This window comes from Triticum aestivum, chromosome 7D, assembly GCF_018294505.1.
Source record: "Triticum aestivum cultivar Chinese Spring chromosome 7D, IWGSC CS RefSeq v2.1, whole genome shotgun sequence".
Lineage (NCBI taxonomy): Eukaryota > Viridiplantae > Streptophyta > Magnoliopsida > Poales > Poaceae > Triticum > Triticum aestivum.
The window spans coordinates 260,218,602-260,245,171 of NC_057814.1; the positions used below are offsets into that span (position 1 = coordinate 260,218,602).

General features: G+C 44.9%; 2 protein-coding genes across 2 annotated transcripts; one reads left to right on the forward strand and one right to left on the reverse strand.

The window, feature by feature from the left end:
- Nucleotides 1-9,247: 9,247 nt before the first annotated feature.
- Nucleotides 9,248-15,027, forward strand: LOC123164765 (rab GTPase-activating protein 22). The gene is made up of 5 exons (XM_044582323.1): nt 9,248-9,822; nt 10,890-11,025; nt 11,180-11,229; nt 13,025-13,078; nt 13,440-15,027. The coding sequence occupies exons 1-5, from the start codon at nt 9,587-9,589 to the stop codon at nt 14,656-14,658; spliced, it is 1,695 nt and encodes a 564-aa protein (XP_044438258.1). The 5' UTR covers nt 9,248-9,586; the 3' UTR covers nt 14,659-15,027.
- An 8,598-nt stretch (nt 15,028-23,625) lies between these two features.
- On the reverse strand, nt 23,626-25,824 carry LOC123166011 (cytochrome P450 78A9). The gene is made up of 2 exons (XM_044583770.1): nt 24,708-25,824; nt 23,626-24,594 (listed from the first exon to the last, which is right to left on the reverse strand). The coding sequence occupies exons 1-2, from the start codon at nt 25,716-25,718 to the stop codon at nt 23,947-23,949; spliced, it is 1,659 nt and encodes a 552-aa protein (XP_044439705.1). The 5' UTR covers nt 25,719-25,824; the 3' UTR covers nt 23,626-23,946.
- Nucleotides 25,825-26,570: the final 746 nt, after the last annotated feature.

Sequence of the window (26,570 nt, forward strand, 5' to 3'; positions counted from 1 at the left end):
GACCCTAGCAGGGCGCGCCAAGAGGAGGAGCCCTCCTCCTAGTGGGAGCAGGACTCCCCTTTCCTAGTCCCACTAGGAGGGGGAAGGAAGGAGTGGTAGAGGGAAAAGGCAAGGGGGGCGCCGCCCCCCTTCCTTATCCTATTCGGACTCAAGGGGAGGGGGCGCGCGGCCTGCCCTGGCCGGCCCCTCTCTCTCTCCACTAGGGCCCATCAAGGCCCATTAACTCCCGGGGGTTCCGGTAACCCCCCCCCCCCCCCGGCACTCCGGTAAAATCTCGATTTCACCCGGAACCATTCCGATGTCCAAATATAGGCTTCCAATATATCGATCTTTATGTCTCGACCATTTCGAGACTCCTTGTCATGTCCGTGATCATATCTGGGACTCCGAACTACCTTCGGTACATCAAAACACATAAACTCATATTACCGATCGTCACCGAACGTTAAGCGTGCGGACCCTACAGGTTCGAGAACTATGTAGACATGACCGAGACACGTCTCCAGTCAATAACCAATAGCGGAACCTGGATGCTCATATTCTACGAAGATCTTTATCGGTCAAACCGCATAACAACATACGTTGTTCCCTTTGTCATAGGTATGTTACTTGCCCGAGATTCGATCGTCGGTATCTCAATACTTAGTTCAATTTCGTTACCGGCAAGTCTCTTTACTCGTTCCGTAATACATCATCCCGCAACTAACTCATTAGATGCATTGCTTGCAAGGCTTATAGTGATGTGCATTACCGAGAGGGCCCAGAGATACCTCTCCGACAATCGGAGTGACAAATCCTAATCTCGATCTATGCCAACTCAACAAGTACCATCGGAGACACCTGTAGAGCACCTTTATAATCACTCAGTTACGTTGTGGCGTTTGGTAGCACACAAAGTGTTCCTCCGGTATTCGGGAGTTGCATAATCTCATAGTCATAGGAACATGTATAAGTCATGAAGAAAGCAATAGCAATACACTAAACGATTGTATGCTAAGCTAACGGAATGGGTCAAGTCAATCACATCATTCTCTTATGATGTGATCCCCTTAATCAAACGACAACTCATGTCTATGGCTAGGAAACTTAACCATCTTTGATTCAACGAGCTAGTCAAGTAGAGGCATACTAGTGACGCTCTGTTTGTCTATATATTCTCACATGTACTAAGTTTCCAGTTAATACAATTCTAGCATGAATAATAAACATTTATCATGATATAAGGAAATATAAATAACAACTTTATTATTGCCTCTAGGGCATATTTCCTTCAGTCTCCCACTTGCACTAGAGTCAATAATCTAGATTACACAGTAATGATTCTAACACCCATGGAGTCTTGGTGCTGATCATGTTTTGCTCGTGAGAGAGGCTTAGTCAACGGGTCTACAACATTCATATCCGTATGTATCTTGCAAATCTCTATGTCTCCCTCCTTGACTTGGTCGCGGATGGAATTGAAGCATATCTTGATGTGCTTGGTTCTCTTGTGAAATCTGGATTCCTTTGCCAAGGCAATTGCACCAGTATTGTCACAGAAGATTTTCATTGGACCCGATGCACTAGGTATGACACCTAGATCGGATATGAACTCCTTCATCCAGACTCCTTCAATTGCTGCTTGCGAAGCAGCTATGTATTCCGCTTCACACGTATATCCCGCCACGACGCTTTGCTTAGAACTGCACCAACTGACAGCTCCACCGTTCAATATAAATACGTATCCGGTTTGTGACTTAGAGTCATCTGGATCAGTGTCAAAGCTTGCATCGACGTAACCATTTACGACAAGCTCTTTGTCACCTCCATAAACGAGAAACATATCCTTAGTCCTTTTCAGGTATTTCAGGATGTTCTTGACCGCTATCCAGTGATGCACTCCTGGATTACTTTGGTACCTCCCTGCTGAACTAATAGCAAGGCACACATCAGGTCTGGTACACAGCATTGCATACATGATAGAGCCTATGGCTGAAGCATAGGGAACATCTTTCATTTTCTCTCTATCTTCTGCAATGGTCGGGCATTGAGTCTGACTCAACTTCACACCTTGTAACACAGGCAAGAACCCTTTCTTTGCTTGATCCATTTTGAACTTCTTCAAAACTTTATCAAGGTATGTACTTTGTGAAAGTCCAATTAGGCGTCTTGATCTATCTCTATAGATCTTGATGCCCAATATATAAGCAGCTTCACCGAGGTCTTTCATTGAAAAACTCTTATTCAAGTATCCTTTTATGCTATCCAGAAATTCTATATCATTTCCAATCAACAATATGTCATCCACATATAATATTAGAAATGCTACAGAGCTCCCACTCACTTTCTTGTAAATACAGGCTTCTCCAAAAGTCTGTATAAAACCATATGATTTGATCACACTATCAAAACGTTTATTCCAACTCCGAGATGCTTGCACCAGTCCATAGATGGATCGCTGGAGTTTGCACACTTTGTCAGCATCCTTTGGATCAATAAAACCTTCAGGTTGCATCATATACAACACTTCTTCCAGAAATCCATTCAAGAATGCAGTCTTTACATCCATTTGCCAAATTTCATAATCATAAAATGCGGCAATTGCTAACATGATTCGGACGGACTTAAGCATCGCTACGGGTGAGAAAGTCTCATCATAGTCAACTCCTTCAACTTGTTGAAAACCTATCGCAACAAGTCGAGCTTTGTAGACAGTAACATTACCGTCAGTGTCTGTCTTCTTCTTGAAGATCCATTTATTCTCGATGGCTTGCCGATCATCGGGCAAGTCAACCAAAGTACACACTTTGTTCTCATACATGGATTCTATCTCAGATTTCATGGCCTCTAGCCATTTTGCGGAATCTGGGCTCATCATCGCTTCCTCATAGTTCGTAGGTTCGTCATGGTCAAGTAACATGACCTCTAGAACAGGATTATCGTACCACTCTGGTGCGGATCTTTCTTTGATTGACCTACGAGGTTCGGTAGTAACTTGATCTGAAGTTACATGATCATCATCATTAGCTTCCTCACTAATTGGTGTAGTAGTCACAGGAACAAATTTCTGTGATGAACTACTTTCCAATAAGGGAGCAGGTACAGTTACCTCATCAAGTTCTACTTTCCTCCCACTCACTTCTTTCAAGAGAAACTCCTTCTCTAGAAAGGACCCATTCTTAGCAACGAATGTCTTGCCTTCGGACCTATGATAGAAGGTGTACCCAACGGTCTCCTTTGGGTATCCTATGAAGACACATTTCTCTGATTTGGGTTCGAGCTTATCAGGTTGAAGCTTTTCACATAAGCATCGCAGCCCCAAACTTTAAGAAACAACAACTTTGGTTTCTTGCCAAACCATAGTTCATAAGGCGTCGTCTCAACGGATTTAGATGGTGCCCTATTTAACATGAATGCAGCCGTCTCTAAAGCATAACCCCAAAACGATAGCGGTAAATCAGTAAGAGACATCATAGATCGCACCATATCTAGTAAAGTACGATTACGATGTTCGGACACACCATTACGCTGTGGTGTTCCGGGTGGCATGAGTTGCGAAACTATTCTGCATTGTTTCAAATGAAGACCAAACTCGTAACTCAAATATTCTCCTCCACGATCAGATCGTAGAAACTTTATTTTCTTATTATGATGATTTTCCACTTCACTCTGAAAGTCTTTGAACTTTTCAAATGTTTCAGACTTATGTTTTATCAAGTAGATTTACCCACATCTGCTCAAATCATCTGTGAAGGTGAGAAAATAACGATACCCGCCGCGAGCCTCAATATTCATCACATACATCAGTATGTATGATTTCCAACAAATCTGTTGCTCGCTCCAGAGTTCCGGAGAACGACATTTTAGTCATCTTGCCCATGAGGCATGGTTCGCAAGTACCAAGTGATTCATAATCAAGTGATTGCAAAAGTCCATCAGAATGGAGTTTCTTTATGCGCTTTACACCAATATGACCTAAACGATAGTGCCACAAATAAGTTGCACTATCATTATCAACTATGCATCTTTTAGCTTCAATAATGAATATGTGTATCACTACTATCGAGATTCATCAAAAATAGACCACTCTTCAAGGGTGCATGACCATAAAAGATATTACTCATATAAATAGAAGAACCATTATTCTCAGATTTAAATGAATAACCGTCTCGCATCAAACAAGATCCAGATATAATGTTCATGCTCAACGCTGGCACCAAATAACAATTATTCAGGTCTAAAACTAATCCCGGAGGTAGATGTAGAGGTAGCGTGCCGACCACGATCACATCGACTTTGGAACCATTTCCCACGCGCATCGTCACCTCGTCCTTAGCCAATCTTCGCTTAATCCGTAGTCCATGTTTCGAGTTGCAAATATTAGCAACAGAACCAGTATCAAATACCCAGGTGCTACTGCGAGCATTAGTAAGGTACACATCAATAACATGTATATCACATATACCTTTGTTCACCTTGCCATCCTTCTTATCCGCCAAATACTTGGGGCAGTTCTGCTTCCAGTGACCAGTCCCTTTGCAGTAGAAGCACTCAGTCTCAGGCTTAGGTCCAGACTTGGGCTTCTTCACTTGAGCAGCAACTTGCTTGCCGTTCTTCTTGAAGTTTCCCTTCTTCCCTTTACCCTTTTTCTTGAAACTGGTGTTCTTGTTGACCATCAACACTTGATGCTCCTTCTTGATTTCTACCTCCGCAGCCTTTAGCATCGCGAAGAGCTCGGGAATTGTCTTATCCATCCTTTGCATATTATAGTTCATCACGAAGCTCTTGTAGCTTGGTGGCAGTGATTGAAGAATTCTATCAATGACATTATCATTCGGAAGATTAACTCCCAGTTGAATCAAGTGAGTGCAGTACCCAGACATTTTGAGTATATGCTCACTGGCAGAACTATTCTCCTCCATCTTGCAGCTGTAGAACTTATTGGAGACTTCATATCTCTCATTCCGGGCATTTGCTTGAAATATTAACTTAAACTCCTGGAACATCTCATATGCTCCATGACGTTCAAAACGTCGTTGAAGTCCCGGTTCTAAGCCGTAAATCATGGCACACTGAACTATCGAGTAGTCATCAACACGCGACTGCCAGGCATTCACAATGTCTGCAGTTGCCGGCACGGGTGGTACACCTAGCGGTGCTTCCAGGACGTAATTCTTCTGTGCAGAAATGAGGATAATCCTCAAGTTACGAACCCAGTCCATGTAATTGCTACCATCATCTTTCAACTTTGCTTTCTCAAGGAACGCATTAAAATTCAACGGAACAACAGCACGGGCCATCTATCTACAAACAACATAGACATGCAAAATACTATCAGGTACTAAGTTCATGATAAATTAAAGTTCAATTAATCGTATTACTTAAGAACTCCCACTTAGATAGACATCCCTCTAATCATCTAAGTGATCTGATCCAAATCAACTAAACCATGTCCGATCATCACGTGAGATGGAGTAGTTTTCAATGGTGAACATCACTATGTTAATCATATCTACTATATGATTCACGCTCGACCTTTCAGTCTCAGTGTTCCGAGGCCATATCTGCATATGCTAGGCTCGTCAAGTTTAACCCGAGTATTCTGCGTGTGCAAAACTGGCTTGCACCCGTTGTATGTGAACGTAGTGCTTATCACACCCGATCATCACGTGGTGTCTCGGCACGACGAACTTTCGCAACGGTGCATACTCAGGGAGAACACTTATACCTTGAAATTTAGTGAGAGATCATCTTATAATGCTACCGTCGATCTAAGCAAAATAAGATGCATAAAAGATAAACATCACATGCAATCAATATAAGTGATATGATATGGCCATCATCATCTTGTGCCTTTGATCTCCATCTCCAAAGCACCGTCATGATCACCATCGTCACCGGCGTGACACCTTGATCTCCATCGTAGCATCGTTGTCGTCTCGCCAACTATTGCTTCTACGACTATCGCTACCGCTTAGTGATAAAGTAAAGCAATTACATGGCGATTGCATTTCATACAATAAAGCGACAGCCATATGGCTCCTGCCAGTTGCCGATAACTGTGTTACAAAACATGATCATCTCATACAATAAAATTTAGCATCATGTCTTGACCATATCACATCACAGCATGCCCTGCAAAAACAAGTTAGACGTCCTCTACTTTGTTGTTGCAAGTTTTACGTGGCTGCTACGGGTTGAGCAAGAACGTTCTTACCTACGCATCAAAACCACAATGATATTTCGTCAAGTATGTGTTGTTTTAACCTTCACAAGGACCGGGCGTAGCCACACTCGATTCAACTAAAGTTGGAGAAACTGACACCCGCCAGCCACCTGTGTGCTAAGCACGTCGGTAGAACCAGTCTCGCGTAAGCGTACGCGTAATGTCGATCTGGGCCGCTTCATCCAACAATACCACCGAATCAAAGTGTGACATGCTGGTAAGCAGTATGACTTGTATCCCCCACAACTCACTTGTGTTCTACTCGTGCATATAACATCTACGCATAAACTTGGCTCGGATGCCACTGTTGGGGAACATAGTAATTTCAAAAAAAATCCTACGCACACGCAAGATCATGGTGATGCATAGCAACGAGAGGGGAGAGTGTCGTCCACGTACCCTCATAGACCGTAAAGCGGAAGCGTTATGAGAACGCGGTTGATGTAGTCGTACGTCTTCACGATCCGGCCGATCCAAGTAGCGAACGCACGGCACCTCCGAGTTCAGCACACGTTCAGCTCGGTGACGTCCCACAAACTCCGATCCAGCAGAGCTTCGAGGGAGAGTTCCGTCAGTACGACGGCGTGACGACGGTGATGATGATGCTACCGACGCAGGGCTTCGCCTAAGCACCGCTACGATATGACCGAGGTGGATTATGGTGGAGGGGGGCACCGCACACAGCTAAAAGATCAACTGATCAACTTGTGTGTCTATGGGGTGCCCCCTGCCCCCGTATATAAAGGAGCAAGGGGGAGGCCAGCCGGCCCTAGCAGGGCGCGCCAAGAGGAGTCCTCCTCCTAGTGGGAGTAGGACTCCCCTTTCCTAGTCCCACTAGGAGGGGGAAGGAAGGAGTGGGCGAGGGGAAAGGCAAGGGGGGCGCGCGGCCTGCCCTGGCCGGCCCCTCTCTCTCTCCACTAGGGCCCATCAAGGCCCATTAACCCCCGGGGGGTTCCGGTAACCCCCGGGCACTCCGGTAAAATCTCGATTTCACCCGGAACCATTCCGATGTCCAAATATAGGCTTCCAATATATCGATCTTTATGTCTCGACCATTTCAAGACTCCTCGTCATGTCCGTGATCATATCCGGGAGTCCGAACTATCTTCGGTACATCAAAACACATAAACTCATATTACCGATCGTCACCGAACGTTAAGCGTGCGGACCCTACGGGTTCGAGAACTATGTAGACATGACCGAGACACGTCTCCGGCCAATAACCAATAGCGGAACCTGGATGCTCATATTGGCTCCTACATATTCTACGAAGATCTTTATCGGTCAAACCGCATAACAACATACGTTGTTCCCTTTGTCATTGGTATGTTACTTGCCCGAGATTCGATCGTCGGTATCTCAATACCTAGTTCAATCTCGTTACCGGCAAGTCTCTTTACTCGTTTCGTAATACATTATCCCGCAACTAACTCATTAGATGCATTGCTTGCAAGGCTTATAGTGATGTGCATTACCGAGAGGGCCCAGAGATACCTCTCCGACAATCGGAGTGACAAATCCTAATCTCGATCTATGCCAACTCAACAACTACCATCATAAACACCTATAGAGCACCTTTATAATCACACAGTTACGTTGTGACGTTTGGTACCACACAAAGTGTTTCTCCGGTATTCGGGAGTTGCATAATCTCATAGTCATAGGAACATGTATAAGTCATGAAGAAAGCAATAGCAATAACTAAACGATCGTATGCTAAGCTAACGGAATGGGTCAAGTCAATCACATCATTATCTAATGATGTGATCCCGTTAATTAAATGACAACTCATGTCTATGGCTAGGAAACTTAACCATCTTTGATTCAACGAGCTAGTCAAGTAGAGGCATACTAGTGACGCTCTGTTTGTCTATATATTCACCCATGTACTAAGTTTTCGGTTAATACAATTCTAGCATGAATAATAAACATTTATCATGATATAAGGAAATATAAATAACAACTTTATTATTGCCTCTAGGGCATATTTCCTTCAATAAGATCTTACTAAATCCTTGAAATGAAAGAAGTTCAACCTCTTCTACAAAGAGGGAGGAATTCTTTTTTTAAAAATAGCTGATTATGGCTCGGTCTATAATTCATGAACCAACCGAATTTATTCTTTATAGATATCATTCTAGATAATTAATTACCGAGATAAGTACCAGGCATTAAATAAGATATTGTACTAAAAATGCTTGAAATGGGATAAAAATTACTACTAGCTGATTTGGAACTTATAATTCATAAACCACCGTATTCATTATCGACCAATTTCGCATTACCACCAAGAATAAGTACAGTACACCAAAGAACAAAGACAACTGCCTACAAAAAAAAATACTTGAACGGTCACACTAACTTTGGTTGGTTCCACAAAAAAAAAACCTAAACTTTTGTGCTAGACTCGATTCGTAGTACAAATGTGATATACATATCAAATTTGGATTGCTTCGCTACGACGTAAGTACTTCTAATTACATGAAATAATTAATTATACTATAAAAGAAAGAAACGAAGCTATTGTATATTTTCAAAAGGAATGACATAGACTGGCTACGGACATGGAAACCCATAAATAACCAACACAAGAAGCGGACACATACCAAACCAAAATCTCATACTTTAGCACGGAGAGATGACAAGTACCAAACATTAGATAAGATTGACATAAAAATTTAAAAGATCTTAGTAAATCCTTGAAATGGAAGAACTTCAACATATTCTATGAAAAGAGAGAGAGAACTTCAACAAAATTGGCTGATTATGAATTGGTCTATTATTCATAAACCAACCGAATTTATTTTCTAGAGATACCATTCCAAACAATTAATTCGTGAGATAAGTACCAGGCACTAAATAAGATATTGTACCAAAAATGCTTGAAATGGGATAAATTAAAAAAATTACTACCAGCTGATTTGGAATTTATAATTCATAAACCACCGTACTATTCATTATCGACCGTATTCCGCATTACGACCAAGAATAGTTACAGTACTGCCAAAGAACAAAGACTACTCCATACAAAAAGATACTCGAACGATCACACTGACTCGTGGGCCCGGAGAATCCTACTACTACCTCATACGTCAGTCTCAGTACGCGACTGTTTAAAACCAGCACCCACCGCACCCACCTTTTTTTAACTCCCCTTGTCTCTCTTCGGAGAGAGAGAACCGAATCACCAATCGACCGCACAGTGATCCGCATCCGCCACTGAGTCCCACCTCGCCGCCGGCGAGGTCCTCGTCGTTGTCCGGCGGCGTCGATGGAGAGGCCCGCCGCCCTCACGCGGGAGAAGTCGGTGTGGGCTTGGTCCCGGTAGTTACAATCGGTTGGTGGGGGCGGGGGCAGACAGGACAGGAGAGCGCCGCGGCGATGAAGGCCCTGCGGCGATCCAGCACCTCGTCTTCGTCCTCATCCTCGTCGTCCCCGAGGACGCCATCCTCGCCGCCGCCGCCTTCGTCGCGGATCCACCGCCGTTCGCTTCTGCTCGTCGCCTCGTCGGCCTCCTCTTTGGCGGCGTTGGGGAAATCGGCCGCGGCGGCTTCGGCTTCAGCGTCGCCGTTGCTTACCGCAGATTCCTCGTCGTCGTCCCCACCGAATTCGGACCGGTCAGTTCTCTCGTCCGGAGTTATGACCACCGATCAATACAGAAATGAAGTTGCTTAAATGGGGGATTTTTGCCCAATAGCATTTTTTGTTTTCTTGGGCCATAGTTAGATTAAATCAACTAATGATGCTCAAAATCATGCTTCTTGTGTGTGTTTTGTTGGAAATGGTGGTTTGGTCAGTGGTAGTACTGATGTAGATGCCCCTTTAGACTAAAAAAATGTTACTTTTGTTTAAGTGCTCACTGGTCAGACCAAGTTGTTTTACGCTTTGATCTGGATAAGGCTTAGTTAGGAGTTCACACTTTGTAGGCAGGAAGTCGTAGCTCACCTTGTTAGTTCCGTTTCCGTGAAATGCACGCCAGTTGTTCAGCCAATTTAGTACCAAAATCAATGAGTCATCTTAAAAAAGTTTGGACATGCAGGGTGTTTTGGTTTCATTTGTTGGCAGTTGTAGAGTTGTTTCGCAAGTATGTGCCATGGATTTGTTCATTGCAATTGTTTCCTAGCATCGTGAACTGGGCACCTTCAGCATCTGTTTGAGTGGTCTGTTCAGAGTTACTCCCTCCGTCCCATAATATAAGATGTTATTACAACCAATATACTCACATACTGGTTGTAATAACATCTTATATTATGGCTTATGGGACGGAGGAAGTAGATTACAAGTTGTATGTGGGTGTTGGTAGCAACTCATAAAGAGGTACATTTAGCTTCTAAGGTTTGCATTACCTGTGGCAGCCGTGTCCAAAAACAGTTTCATACCAAACCGTGAAATCCTTAATTCAGTTTTTCGTACTAACTTCACCACCCTATTTGAAAAGCAACAAATGAAAATGAACTATGCCACTGATTGCCGGTTTCCATGGGTTGAGTAAAAATCGTTTTGAACACCCCTAACATGTGACTGATAATATTGGTCGTAGAACAGTAGAAGGAAAGTTGTATTGTGAATACAATGCTGAACTGCAGTAATGCATAACTTAAATCATCACCGAATTATCATTTGGTGGCACCAGTTTATAGAATTATCCATTTCATTTTTTATAAAGCAAGCAATCTTTTTCCAGAGGTGCAATTAAATCTCCATGGTCTCGGAGGAAAAGAAAACAAGCACTCTCTTGTCAAAACTGGAGCCGTCTATTTTCTGTGAATGGGAAGTTTCGTGATGGAGGAAGAAAATTTCTGAAGAAAGTTCGCAGTGGGGTAAGTTTCGTTAGCGTCCAGGTTTTATTTGTAATGGATGTCCGACATACATATGTGATCATTAGCTGTACACATGTTCGCTATGATGTAATGTTCTGCATCTAAGTCCACTTTAAAGAATGTCAAGGTTATTAATTCTATAATTCTCTTACAGGGAATTGAACCAGGTATCAGGGCTGAAGTTTGGCCATTTCTACTTGGAGTGTAAGTTACCTGATCCCTCTATTTTTATACATCTAGTATGGTATAACAGTCATCTTGTTAACATGGTTTGAAGTTGTAAGCTTGTAGACATGATTGCAATTTCAGTAGCAAGCATCTCGCGTTTTTTTCCTGTAGTTTAGAGAGGGTTTTCATTGTTCTAGTACTCCTTGAGTACTTAATGTTATATTTACTTGTTGCTGTCTGCCTCTCTATTTGTTGCTTAGCAAAATAATGTTGTGACCCTCAAAGAATGTATGGTGAACCTGTTGAAATATTACCTATCTGGGCCCCTTCTTTTGCATGTGCTAGCAGAGTTTTTAGGATTAAATCACCTATAGCATCAAGAACTATTTAGACAACCTTGCATGCGGTACAAACATCTCAGTTGATGGCAAATGTAAATTGGGTTAAACTAGTATGCCTGAACTGTAATCCAGCCTTGAAGTGCTGCGAAGCATGCGTTTGATGGCTGTATCATAGTTTAGGCATGAAGTCCGAACATTGTGTCACTAATGCTTAGCTGGTTAATGCAGAGAGCCATCAATTATGGCTTTTAAGGTGTGTTCTGAACCTCCTTCCTGTCCTTGCATGCATTTAAGTATGAACTTGTTGATCTATGCTCATGATAGCGAGTAATACTATGCTCTTGTAGTTATTTCAGCCATATAGTTGAAAGTGATATTTCACATGATAGCTGCAATAGAGATAAAATCTGATATTGCACCATGTGTTGAAAACTGCAAAGTCTATTTGAATCAATGGATTTCCAAAGGAATGTTAGAGGATTCTGATCCTTATGAAATTTTCCCACATGGGTTGTTTGATTCATAGGATTGCAGACCATAGGAATTTTTTCTTAGGATTCATTTGTACTAGGTTCTGTAGGAAAAATTTCCATCCACTCCAGCCTCTTGGAAAGAATGCTATGTTTCTCCTATGCACAATAAAAAAAAACTGTTCAATCTTGTATAGTAGTGAAGATAGCATGACATTCCAAACCTGCTTTTTTCCTATTCCTGCGTTTGGAAATCCTGCAAATCCAAGAGGCAAATGGTTTCGGTGACCTGGATTTTCATAGCCAGCTTTTCATATTGTTCTTTCTGTCTTTCAAGAAAAGGCATACACCACCAAAATTGAATAGAGGAATTATAACCCATGTTTAGCAAGATCCAAATTCCTACCAAACTCTTTAAGGATCACCAGCATGCACAGGAAACAGTTTTAAGACCCAGACAGACGAGTAAGCTGTTATGGCAACTGATCAAGAAAACTACTCTTACAGAATACAGTTTTAAGACCCAGACAGGCGAGTAAGCTGTTGTGGCGACCGGTTGAACGGCTGGAACTATGGTGCGAGCTGCTTGACTGTGGCCAGATAGCATACTGTATTTGCCAGCAATCAAGTTCAGCTCAGGTTGTACTGTTATAGCCTGATAGGGAAGGTCCTCCGTGAGGGTGAGGCTGAGGCTGAGGATTGACACATATTTTGCACGATTTTTCTTTCACTGTTTCCATAAATTGTCCAATTGCTGAAGTGGACCAGACCTGCCAATAGTCTAGGACTTTTCGGTCTAACTGGTCTTGTCAGGTTTTTTAAACCATGCTTCAGAATTCAGAACTGTGTCTGAAACAGTAATATATGGTGGTTCTGTTTTATATGGTGTAGTAAAATCTAATGTGAACCTGTGAACAAAGTACCTCAATATTATATTTTAAAACATTTAATAAGTACTTCTTGCTTAGTATGCTTTTTACACTAAGTCTGAAGATTGACCAAATTTCTTGTCATATACAGCTATGATTTAAATAGTTCTGAAGAGGAAAGAAATATCATCAGGACAAAGAAAAGGTAACAGTTTCATAACAACTCACCTTCTGTCGGTCCTTTCTAGATTTTAGTTGTACACATGGTCTGCATTTATTATTACTCACCTTCACATATAGCACGAAGTGAGAGTAGATAAGTACTCCCTCCGTCCCAAAATAAGTGTCTCAACTTTGTACTAACTTTAGTGCAAAGTTGTACTAAGGTTGAGACACTTGTTTTGGGACAAGAGGGAGTAATACATATAAGCTTGGGTGGAACTTCCATGACCCATGTTGGAATTTTCTGTGTTTCAAATTATCAGACGAGAATGGAGTGTGAATACTGACTTTAATGATGCCTGATTAATTTATTTGCATTTTGTTTGGCACATCTTCTGGTGCAGGAATGAGTACGAAAAGCTCAGGCGCAAATGCCATCAAATTCTGAACTGCCAAAAGGGATTTGGGCTAAAGGTTATAAATGAAATCAACAATGAGGGGTGTTCTCGTGGTGTGCCTTATCTGCAAGATGTTAGTGCGAGTGTTTCTGTATCAGCCAAGGAATTTAATTGTTCAGGGAGCGAGGCAAATAGTCCGGATAATGCTGCCTGTGGTGCTGCAGAATGCATGGATGATGATACAAGTGAGTTAACTTGTGTAGATCAATCTATGGCAGAATCAGAATCTTCTGACTCTGCATCTTCTGATGAAGAAGACCACGGGCAGATATCCGTCTGTGCTGATATAGAAGAGAACGGCGCTCCAGAGCCTAAATTTGTCAGGAGTACCTCGTCCAAGTCAGACTTCTTTAGATCTAACAAAACTCCAGAGGATTTTGCAACATGGCAGCGCATTATACGTCTAGATGCTATCCGGGCAAACACAGACTGGGCTTTATTCTCCTGTAACCAGGCTGAAATCTCCGAGGAAAAGGCATTGCAGCGTGCATTGTCTGTTGGTTTGAAAGATTATGACCATTTAGAGCCTTATATGGTATATCATGCTGCCCGGTTAGTTGCATTGCTTGAGGCATATGCACTCTATGATCCAGAGATTGGCTACTGCCAAGGTATGAGTGACCTGTTGTCACCTATAATTGCGGTAATGAAGGAAGACCATGAAGCATTTTGGTGCTTTGTGGGCTTCATGAAGAAAGCTCGGCACAACTTCAGGCTGGATGAGGTTGGAATAAGAAGACAGTTGAAGACTGTCTCCCAGATAATCAAGCGCAAAGACTCGCACCTCTATAGACACCTGCAGAAGCTGCAGGCCGAGGACTGCTTCTTTGTGTACAGAATGGTGTTGGTCCTCTTCAGGAGAGAGCTCACCTTTGAGCAGACTTTATGCCTGTGGGAGGTGATGTGGGCTGATCAGGCCGCTGTTCGAGCTGGGATCGGAAGGTCCACTTGGGGAAGGATAAGGCTCCATGCTCCTCCAACCGACGATTTGTTGCTGTATGCCATTGCGGCCTGCGTCCTACAGAGGAGGAGGCTGATCATCGAGAGGTACAGCAGCATGGATGAGATACTGCGGGAGTGCCATAGCATGGCTGGGCAGCTCGACGTCTGGAGGCTGCTTGATGATGCGCACGACTTGGTTGTTAACCTCCACAATAAGATCTGATTCAATCGCTCTTTTCGGATCATTTGTAGACCTAAAAAATTATGCCCGAGGTATGTTCTCAGTGAAAGTGAACTTTCATCTGTTGTTTGTCACCCGGCATAAAAACCATTCTAGGTATAGAGATTGTTGTAAGTTTAAGTGGATAAAGTTCCCTGCAAAGAAAAGAGAACATGGAAGATCAAGTATCCCAAGTTCAGCAAAATACAGTACATCTTTGGATGTCCATAGTTACCAGGTTGCTGCCATTGTAAACAGTCGGTTGTTTAATTTGATGTAGGGAACTTGCTGTTTTTGCCTTAAAAATTCCTTCTTGGCAAGAACAGCATCCCCCCCCCCCCCTTTTATTATAGTCGAAACAGATTTTTACCCTTATTAAGGAATAAAGAGCAGTATACGAACTACTTCCTCTGTTGTGTTTACTGACAATATTTGCACCGAATGAACTTCCATCTCACACACGCAAATCACAGCTCCCACTTTCCTTGCTGTTTTACTCAGAATGGTACGTACATATGTTTTAGATAGAGAAAGGGTTGGATGCTGTCGTGTGAATCACATGCACAGCTGTTGGAATTCAGATTCAGATATGCACATCCGAGACTGATCTGAATCACATGCTCTAGTGGAGCAATTTCCTGGTCGTGTTACTGTTCGCGCTGTTTCCATCGGCGATTCAGACTTGACAGCTGCGTCCACTTGATTTGAGGACGTCTTCTTCCGCGGAGGAGAGCAACGAGAGAAACGGTGCTGATATTTGCACTGCTCGGGGGACACCTGCGCTAGAATCCAAAGCCTTGATGCGATCTTACCTGAAGCAAAAGGAGGCAACCACATCAGTGGCCCTGTTTGAATTCACGGGTCAGAGTTAGTTTGAGATTAGTTTAGACTCAACTAACTCAAAAATATCTAAACAGAACGATTAATTTAGGTTAGATACATCTAACTCATCCAAAAAATCTAACCCACCTAAGAGGTGCTTATTTGGGGTAGTTCTTCTCAGAACCACTAAAAAAACACCTTTTTCTCTTGCTCTTTCTGAGGTAGATCCCTCGTCACTTCCTCGAAGCTTCTTGTCCTCTCCCTCCCTCCCTCTCGCACCGTCCGTGGAGGCGCCTCGCCGTATCCGCGCTCCATCTAATCCTGCTATCCAAACACCTTTTTGGTTAGAGTTAGTTCAAGATTAGTTCAGGGTTAGAATCTAACTCTAACCTTTAATTGAGTTAGAGTATCCAAACAGGGCCAGTTTCAGTTGCCATGGCCCACTAATGGGACACACGCGCGCATTATGTGTTTCCCGACCCCGCGCCTTTCACAGATCTTCGCATATCCTCGTGGCACATACAAGGCACCTGAACGAGCCATAGAAGTATAACATCAGGGAAGTCACAACTCACAATGATATGATAGCAACATGTCATGTATTTACCTTAATACCATTTCAACGCTAACGATGGTAAGCACTGGATGTCGTTCCGGCAGTGCCAAATTTACCAAAATTAGGAACTTCTATTGAGGGTTTTTTTGGCAAACTTTATAAAGGTTTTTTTTTTGAGGGAACAAACTTTATAAAGGTTGACAAGGCAATTGGCAACCAACTACTAATTCATAGTCAATTTTTTTTTTAGGTTTGCCTAAACGTTGATAAGTGAAATGTTGGCATCGGACCAAACATAGGTAATTACTACTCCCTCCCTCTCATACCTCCATCTCATAATATAAGAGCGTTTTTAACACTAATGTAAAAAACACTCTTATATTATGGGACGGTGGGAGTAAAATATAATCCCTCTGTCCAGAATTACTCATCACTCGAATAAATGTATTTAGCATTGAAATATGTCTAGGTACATCCATTTTAGTGACAACTAATTTTGGGACGGAGGTAGTAGTAAGTTATAGGCCGTGTCGCCGAGTTGATCTTTCCGGCAGCCGTGATCGTCGGATCCTCCACCATTGCCGTCTCCGGCGTCTTTTTGTACGGCTCCATGTGGCGGTGGTGGCAAAAATGGGCGGGAATTGGGGTGGATAGCGGCAGGATGATAGAGAGGAGGGTTGAGAAAGGGGATTTTGTCATGGAAACAGTGCGGTCAGTTTCAAATGCGCGGGCTCTGCCTCAGTTTTGGGTGGGCCAGGGATGACGGAGTCCTATGTGGCTGGTGTTCGGACTCCCGAAAAGTCCCCGCTTCTGGTTTGCGGGAAAACGGACGTCTGGACTGGTCGGCGGACCGATGCGGGAGTAGTGGTGGAGACCGGAGGACCAGCAGGGGCCGTGGCACCCCCTAAGAGCATCTACAGCCGGACCTCTCAAACCCGCCTCATACGCCCGGACGGGCCGCCCGGTCATGTTTTTCGACCCAGACGGACGCCTCAAACCGGCCTCAAACGCCCGGGCTGACCGGCACCCCCCATATCCAGCCCAAATATGGGGGCGCCCGGGCGCGCCCGCCACGTCGGACTGACGAAGGGGGCCTAGCCGGAAACGCCCTCAAACCTGGCGGTCCGAAGCTCATCTCAGTGCCTTGCCCGGCTATTTAAGTCGACCGGCGGCACTGAAACCTTACCTTCCATCCACATTCTCCTTCCCCTGTCCGCCGCCGCCGTCACTTTTCACTCCACCGGTTCGCCTAGTAGCCATGCCTCCACGCCGCCGGGTGAGGAGTGAGCTATTTTTTACGCTGGAGCGCCGACTCGAGCTACTTGAGCAGATCCGGGCTAGGCGCGAAGCCCGAATCGCCGCGGGCCTACCTCCGGATATAATGGATTCGGAGGAGAAGGAGAGGGATGAGCCGAAGGAGAAGGGTGTGGGGGACGCTGGCAACAGGCGGAGCAGCAGGCCATCCTGCTTCACCGACGATCATCTTGGCCGTGGCTAAAGTGATTATTGCTACTACTTGCCTGACACCGACGATCATCCTGGCCCTGGCTTCACCCCTGTACAGCCGTGAATAGTTAGTCCTGTATGACAGAGCTGGGGCAGCAACAGTCTGGATTGTCCAACAACTGGACCAAGCAATCAATCACTCAAGATTTGAAGCTGTCTACAGGAGCCGTTGGTCCGGTGGCGTTTGAACGAGAAAGGGCTGTATATGCTGAGGGAGGGAGGGAGAGATCTCTCTGGATCACTCTCCAGCTTGCTGCTACTGTGTGCAATGGTAACATACTGTGTGGGAGGCTCCGTGATTGCGATGGGTGCTGGCCTGCTGGCCAAGTGGTCTCCGGTGCAACCCCCGGGCCACGACCAGTTTGGTTGGGTCGCCATGGATGGATGTGATCTGACCTTGCTGCCTTTTCCAGCTGCCTAGCTTGCCTTGTGCTTGCACGTGCAGATGCTGATATGCCCGCCCGAATTCCTCCCCAATCTAGTGCGACCGGCCGGATAGCTAGCTACGCGTGCTACGGCCTACAGGGCTGGAGAGTGGACACCTTAACTGAATTATTAATTCCTAGGAAATGCATATAGTCTACGTGCTCATGATGCTTTGTACCCCTTCAGAAATACTACTTCCATTGCCTCCATTTTTCAGGGATGAGAGAACTGAGACTTTCTTAGCCTAGTGATGTCCGTTTACCTCCGTTGCTGTCCTGTAAGTGTAAATTACTCCCTCTCAACTGAGCTGAAAAAGGTAGCCTGGCCTCTAGCTAAGCTAACCAATTGGAGCGTGCTACCTGCTAGCCTCAGTGTGGATCAGTGCAGTGACTGAGCATTGCAACTTGCCCTCATTTCCTTGGTCCTGCCTGCAACTACTAACTGCTTCCAAGGAAAGCTTCAAGCCATGCATGCCTGGAAAGCATGCATGCAGTGAGTTTTAACTGATTAGTTTTCTCTCTCCTTTCGTAGTGGACTCAATGTTATATATATTCAGCCTAGCTCGTGAATGTTGCATCAGTACTAGTACTACTAGAGTACTACCTATCTATCCCTAAGCCTGTACCGTTTCAGTGAGTGTCGCTGGTGAAGCTGACCTCCTCCTTTACGTGTGTCACGAGGGGAGGCTACAGCTCCAATGGACTCCAGCGTCGTGTCGCTTTACCCAGCGTCGCCGGCCGGCCGTACGTCGTGCCCATGGGGCCGCCCGGCATTCTTATCTTCAGCTCGAAGCTAGGCTGGCCAGCTGCGTGCTGATGCCATGCTTGGGATAGATAGATAGGTAGCCTAGACCTTACCTTAGTGGTGCCTTACAGCATTGCTAGTGCATAGCGCTATCTGCAGGGATCGCTAAAGAAGATACAGGCACGGACTGTGAGCCTTCTCGATCTGCATCACCAACATCGATCCAGCTTTGGGCCAGGTGGCGGCGGGGATCATTACGTCCTGCTAAAGACCATGTGGGTAAATCCTGCCTAGCTAGCTAGCAATATTTTCTTGTCGATCTCCAGCCACCTTTTCTCCATCCTGCCTTTGCATATACAGTATGCAGATAATTCGTCATGAAGCAAAGTATTTTTTTGGAGCATTTCTAGTGCTATGTACTGCTTCAGCTTGTTTCAAGACTGCACCAGATGTTCACCCAAGTGCTCGAATCGGAAAATTTACTAAGGCCTTCTTTGGTTTATAGGGTAGGAAAATCGTAAGAATAGGAAAGTCGTAGGAAATGAGATGACATGTATCTCAAATCCTATGAGTAGGAATAGGAAAGGAGATGTCCTTTGATTCACATCATAGGATTTTTTTTCCATTGAGTCTAGGCTAATGTTTATTTTCCTATGAAATGTGGAGGATAGGAAGAATTTCTCCATAGGAATAGGATTTCTTTCCTACAAACCAAAGGGCTCTAAAGGAATTTTTCCTATAGAAATCCTATCCTATGAAATTCCTACAAGATTCCTCCAAACCAAAGAAGGCCTAAAGGCACAATATCACATGAAATAAAGAGATGTGTTAAAAAAAACATAATAAAATATCTGGTCGTCGATCTGGTGGATCATTTCTTTATTAGTAAACCATTCCTGTTAGAATTTACATAACCGTATACAAGCAGAGAACACCCGTTAATAATATATTACCTGTTTTACATGACCGTATATAAACAGAGAACATCCATTAATAATATATTCTTAATTGTATCTAAATAATAGTTCATAACCTATTAGATTTACACAACCATGTCAAAACGATCTCAACTATTAGATCTACCTAGCCAAATAGATTGACTCCTCGTAATTTTATCTAAACGGACCGTATCCGTTAGATATTTATAATTTTACATAAACAAAGCATAATTGATAGTTCTTTCATAAGTATAGCTAGATAAATAAAAACATATTTATGTTCATAGTTGCACTAAGATATATCTAGCATGATAGTTTTAAATCTACATGTTAAGCGTTAATTGAACTATAAGTACATGCTATGCCTGATTTAAACAATTTATCATCATTATATATTTATGGGACCCCAATAACGCCCGAACATTCGGGATTTCGAACTTCTCCGATGGCAATTTTAGTGACACGAGGATGGCAAGTTTAGTTGGCAAGCATTGCAAATCCGTTTTAGTGTATCTTTTGCCAGAAAGTTACCGTGCATGTCAACTAAATTTGTCATTCTCGCGTCACTAAATGCCATCGAAAACGTTCGATTTGCCACGGTTAAATCCTGAACCTTCGGGATTTATCATTTCCGTATTTATAATCTAATGCAACATATGGATACACACTAGGAACGTAGAAAAAACAACCAACGGAAAATCTCCTCTTCACATCTTATGATCACAATTACTACTATCGGGAGCGTACAAATTTATTAGGGGCGATAGCCTAAATAATGACTAGGCACCAACGTAAGCATCAATAAACGAGAGTTGGTTACTAGACAAATGGTTTGAGGCTGTGTTGGTTCTTGAGTTGTTGAAATTGTCGTTTTATTCATAGAAGATGGATCAAATGTATACATGAGTAATAACATCAAGGTAATGCTTGAATTTTAGATGCAAAAATGGATAATATATATAGTCATGAACAAAATGATAAAGTGGTAGCTAAATTACTTATTAGATTTTTTCCAAGAACTTTCTCCCGTTTCCTCCCCTAACCCTAGGAGGTCAGGGCAAACTTTTTCCTCCAGACTTCATCGGCAAGCCCGCAGATTCATCTCCCCTCTGCCTGACGCTCTGGCGGCCGGTGGCGGGGAGGAGAATCCCGGTGCATCCACTCCAGGTAGTAGTTTAGGTTAGGTTTCTTTAGTCCTCACAGGTGCGGTGCTCGGGCAGATAGCAGCGCTGCTTCTTCGAGTTTGTATTTCGGGCTTTCATCCTCCTCGAGTTCGTCATTTTGGACGTAATCGACGGAGCTCCAGCGTAGATTCCCGTCATCTCCTCGGGGCAGTGAGGTTAGGCTTTCTCGTCATGTGGCGAGATTTGGTGTCAAATGCTTCAGATCTATGCAAGGGTTCAATGACAACGACTGCGGCTTCAGAGCACTGGTCCTTAGGGGCAAATGCACGAAGACTTTCCGGCTGTCATCGACAAAGTCAAGCGGGCTCCAGTAGGGGAGCAGTGACAGCGGCAAGTTCTGACGGTTGTAGTGGTTGTTCGGTAGTTTTGGAATCCTGATGTCAATTTTATTATGTCTGAGATGCTTTGTACTTTTGAAGAACTTTTATAATAGATACATTTTCCTAAAAAATAAAACAAATAATAGAGTGGTATATAACTACATATAATTGATCAAGCTGACGTGCACATCGCAAGTAAATTTGGTTGGTGTACTTACAACTCCAAAGTTACACCTTTGAAAATATATCCATTTCTAAATCGTCACGTATTTTGCAATGAAGATGGTAGATGTGTGTGTGTGAGAGAGAGAGGGAAATATTTGCATAGGATAAAAAAAACGTACTAATAGTTTTGGGAAAATGCTAGACTTACCTAAGGTTTTTACGTAACCTGCATAAACTACTTTTCCCTCTAACTACCCCCCCCCCCTTCTGATTTTCAGGGTGGGCCCCAGCCCCCACTAAAGCTCAATTAAAGACTGCCAAATCTCCCCATAGGTAAGGTATGTAAGAACCCCTTTGTAGATGTAGCATTGCTCATAGTTTTGATATGGAAATTTTTTTTGTTGATTGTTGATTTTTTTTATAGCTAAGCAATCGTGTCAAACGGTGGTTTCTTTTCCTTTTTAAGTAGTATAAGAATAAGAAAGTATAGCTGACTGTTTCAAAGTCGTTTGCACCCAGGTCTTGGTCGATAAAGCTAAGGTCCATCATTGTCTTGACCGTCGCACTCGTGTGCCATTTCAGAGAGGGCATTAGCCGGTAGGTATATCTTTGGACGAGATATTCCGTGCTAATGGCATCGCCAAGCTATTCCGTATGCTCCCCTAAAAAAAAGCTATTCCATATGCATCGTGCAAACTTACTTGATCAACATAATAATAAAAAGGTGAAAGCAGCCGTCGTGCAAAAATGTACTATGTGTGCATATATGTGTGATGGACGTAGAGCGCGTGCGTGCAACTTGGTTCGATCTACCGGGAGTGGCGCGTCCACGTACGCGCCGACAGGGACAGCAACTCAATCGGCATCTGGCGCGCGCGTGCGACAATGAAGGCCAAGCTAGGCGCACACACGCTCGCTTGGGCAGCTAGCGATGACTCCAAAGTTGCCATCGATTGATCCATCCCCCACTGCATATACATTCATTTTTTTAATTTTTACTTTTTTTTTTTTGCGGGATGGGGGGTAATAGACATTCATACACCAACAGACCGAAAAAGCATCAAATCGCGGCCGATTTGCTTGGATCCGTATATATATTATTTCCATATATTATTCGCTGCCGCTATCCCGAATCAAGTGGCTGAAGCCGATCTCATCCGTCCGCGCGCGAGGCGATAAAAAAGATCTGGCTAGCTCCGTCGATGATGTCAATTTCAGAAGATCATCTCTCAGGTGTTATTCTTGTGTACTGTAGCGACATCGTTTTCTTGACTTCGTCAGCGGCCAGACGACAAGCAACAACCAAGCGATCCTGTGATCCATCGATCTTGATGCGCAGCCTGATACAGTAACATAATTTAATTATTGACCTGCCGGAATGTGATTGGCAATGATTGAGGCCGGCAAACTATTTCCTTTTGAACTGTGCTTCCGACCAGTCAGATGGTGCTATCTCACGGGACGGGACGCATATATACAAACTAATAAGAGAATAAACAGGAATATACAAAAGCGTTCCTTAGTTCTCAACACTGTCTTTTTATTGAAAACATGTGGTAGATACAACTTGTTAGATATAATTTTTTAGGATTAACTTTAACACATGAACTTAATCTCATGATTAGAACACCTTTTATGCAAAATAGTAGTGACTAACCGTGATTGGCAGGGACCAATAGAAGATAGCCCATGGCTGCACCTTGGGGTCTCCGGCAGTAAAGGCATGGTCGAGGAAGAAGGGCAGCACCACCTGGGTGACATAGATGGCAGCAGGGAGAGTCACTGACATGGCCCTCGTGCCATCCGTTGGTGGAGATAAAGCAGCTGATCGCTGGTGGCAGCAGGAAGCCGCCAGCACTGATATGGTGGCCGGCGGTGGTAGACGGTCTTCTAGCCCTTTTAACCATTTTTTTGGGCGGCTTAACAAATAAGCTACCTCTCCCCAGCTTAAAAAATAAGTTGATCCCAAAAGAATTTGAGGCTTCTAAATTAGTTATCTCATAACTAGTTCAAAAGCCTCAATAAATGATGCTAATGGCTTATGGGAAAAGCGAGGGAGGAGGCGGCTTATTTTTTAAGCCGCCAAAAAAACTGACCCTAACACTTCCTTTTATGGATCGGTGGTTAGGAGTCTGTGGGGTCTAGCCCGTATATCTCACCTATGCAAATGTGTACGTTCTCTTTTTATATACGTGATAGTGCTAAGGAACCAGAGACCGAAACCGAACGTTAGTTTTGGCGTGCCTCCGATCAAAGCACAAAAATGGGAAAAGACTCCCCCTATTCTCTCGGTCAATGACAACGTGAGATCAACTCTAACACAACTGATACTTGCATTAAAATAAATATTTTTACATAGGAACTTGTAGTAGTACATCTCTAGGCAGCAAACCGGAAGCACAAGAAAACTGTCACACTCACTTCCTGATAGTAGCTCATAACTACGCAATTAAACATCTACCCTGCTAAGAACAGTAAAGGACAGCAGTACACGTACCAGGGCCGGACCTATTGTAGTAGCAGGTACATTTCCAAAGCGGGACACTACATTACCACTACACTACACGCACTGATAGTAGTAAAGAAGAAGAGGCCAACGTCTACCCTGCCCGCATGGCCCAGCCACGTCATCACACAGCACGCCTCGGCCTCAGCCTTGCCTCCAGCGGAGCTGCCATCTCACACGACAGCCCCAGCACCTCAGACAAGTCCACGCCACCTGGCCCGTCGGACGACGGCGGCGTCCACTCGAACTCGTGCAGCAGCGTGGCAACCCAGAATCCGACGGTGGCGATCGCGAGCGACTTGCCGGGGCAGCTCCGCCTGCCCGACCCGAACGGCGCGAGCCTGAGATCGGAACCCGTTAAAGAGAACTCAGCGCCGGCGGCGGCGTGGTCCGACGATGGCCCGGCGAGGAACCGTTCTGGCTTGAACTCCGCCGGCTTGTCCCACACGACTGGGTCGTGGGTTATGGCCCACATGTTGACCATGACAGTGGTCCCCGCGGGGACAAGTAACCCATCTACGTGGACGTCTGACGTGGCAAGCCGCGCCCACGACAGCAGTGGGCCTGGTGGGTGAAGGCGCAGGACCTCCTTGACCACGGCCTGGAGAAAGACGAGCGAGGCGGCGTCCGACTCGGTCACGGCCCGGTTCGGCCCGACCACCCGGTCCAGCTCCTCGTGGACCCTCGCCTGCACGTCCTGGTGCAGCACCAGCCGGGCCAGCACCCATTCGATCACCACTGCCACGGTGTCGGTGCCACGAAAGATCATCTCCTGCAACCCACACAGAAAACATTTCTCGTTATGAGCAAGCTAATTATCGGACACATGCATATCTATTTAAGTGTTCATTCGTGTTTTCCATTTAAGCGTATGAACGAACATACCCAGAGGACGGCGATCATGTCGGCGTCGGAGAGCTTGTCGCTGCCTTGGAGGGACAGCAGGACGTCGGTGAAGTCTACCACGGCGTCGGCGTCGTCGTTCCGGGCGGCACGGTGCTCGTCGATGATCCTGCCGACGAAGCAGTTCACGCGGGGGACCAGGGCGGAGCACCTGGACCGGATCTTCTGCGGGTCGAAGCGTGCGAGCCACGGGAGGTGGTCGGACCAATTGAGCTGGCCGAGCAGGTCGTAGCCTTCGTCGACCAGACTCTTGAGCTCCGCGGCCTCCCCGCTCCCGGCCTCGTCCAGCTCGTACCTCCGGCCGAAAACGGACCACATCACGTTGTGCAGCGACGCGCGTTTCAGGAACCGCCGCGCCTCGACGTGCTTGACGCCAGCGCCGCCGACGGGCCTCATGGCATCCACCATCTGGCGTGCGATCACTGCGCGCTGCGCGGCGGAGGCGGCCACCTGCCGCGGCGAGAAGAGGTGCGAGGACGACACGCGGCGGAGCGTGCGCCAGTAGGCGCCGTAGGGGGCGAACCCGATGGCGCGATGGAACATAAGCCCGTAGGCGGACTCCTTGACCGGCCGGTCGGCGAACGCCGGGCTAGCCAGCAGCTCTCTCGCCACGTCAGGGTCGGCGGTCACCACCACCCGGGTCTCCCCCATGGAGAACGCCATGAGCCGCCGGCGCCTGACGTTTCCCGCCGCCGCCGCCGCGAGCTTCCGGTGCGCGAGGCCGGTCATGAGGCCCATGCTGCCGATCACGGGGAAGCCCCGTGGCCCCGGGATACGGGCCTCGCCAATGCCCAGACCCTTCCTCGTCCACCAATACCTCCCCCACGCCGCACCACCCTGAGACGCCCAGCGCAGGAGCGACGTGACGACGAAGGCGGCGAGGAGAACGGCAACAAAGCCTACCACTCGGTAAGGCTCGCCGTCGCCGTTGGCGCAGCATTTGGCGGCGAGGGAAACGTACAGCAGCCAGCCGCACTCCTCGGATGGAGCCATGTCAACGTACGTGCACGTACTTTTCCCTCGTTCTCGCGCTGAGGCCGAAACACTAGGAGGCCAAATGAAAGGACGGATTGAGCTGGAAAGTCAAGTGCAGTTTGAGTTTGGGAGGACGAGACCGCGGGGCACCGCCTTTTATAGCGGCGGAGTCCATGTAAAGTGATAAATGATTTTTTTAAACCCCTGATCAAATAACAAGAGTCTTACAATTAAAGAAAAGGCATGTCCTATTTTAACCCTTTATTAGTAATTGTCTCACCACATATTTAGAGATATTTTATTATTAAAAATAAGACGAAGAAATAACTCATTGTACAGTACTTTATATTGTCTTCTAACAAATACATGACGGGCTTAAGATAAGATAGTCTTATTAACTGCTAATACATGCCTAATGTGTGCTTGCCTTGTGTCTGTGTGGATAAGGCTGTAAGAAAAGCTCGAGGGCTTGTGAGTGGTTCAAAATTGACTGAAAAAGAAATGAACAGTGGATGACTACTCTATGTAACTCGATCGAGAGACAAGCCAATCTTGACGCAACATTGGCTCGCTCTATACCTTGATAAAATATAATTATATTAAGTATTTCTGGTATCTATTAAAAAAAGGATAATTTATAATTATATGTGTTGTGTATGATTTTTCTTGATTTTATCTACTAGCAGAAACATTAAAGCTTGATTGATAACAAGTTAGGCTTTAATAGCCGTGTGTTAAATATCTTATTTTTTTCTAAAGTTTAAGAATAGACACATGTTCATTTTATTTTCTTGCTAGTTCATCCATGATCTCTGATATATTTTTACTAAATCCTTATCTGGTAGGGAATAATATTTTATAGTGGGTTCT

Coding starts and splice junctions, on each gene's coding strand:
- LOC123164765 (XM_044582323.1), top strand. CDS start 9,587: ATGAAGGCCCTGCGGCGATCCAGCACCTCGTCTTCGTCCTCATCCTCG. Junction 11,230..13,024: donor TGGCCATTTCTACTTGGAGT/GTAAGTTACCTG, acceptor TGTCATATACAG/CTATGATTTAAATAGTTCTG. Junction 13,079..13,439: donor ATCATCAGGACAAAGAAAAG/GTAACAGTTTCA, acceptor CTTCTGGTGCAG/GAATGAGTACGAAAAGCTCA.
- LOC123166011 (XM_044583770.1), bottom strand. CDS start 25,718: ATGGCTCCATCCGAGGAGTGCGGCTGGCTGCTGTACGTTTCCCTCGCC. Junction 24,595..24,707: donor ACATGATCGCCGTCCTCTGG/GTATGTTCGTTC, acceptor TGTGGGTTGCAG/GAGATGATCTTTCGTGGCAC.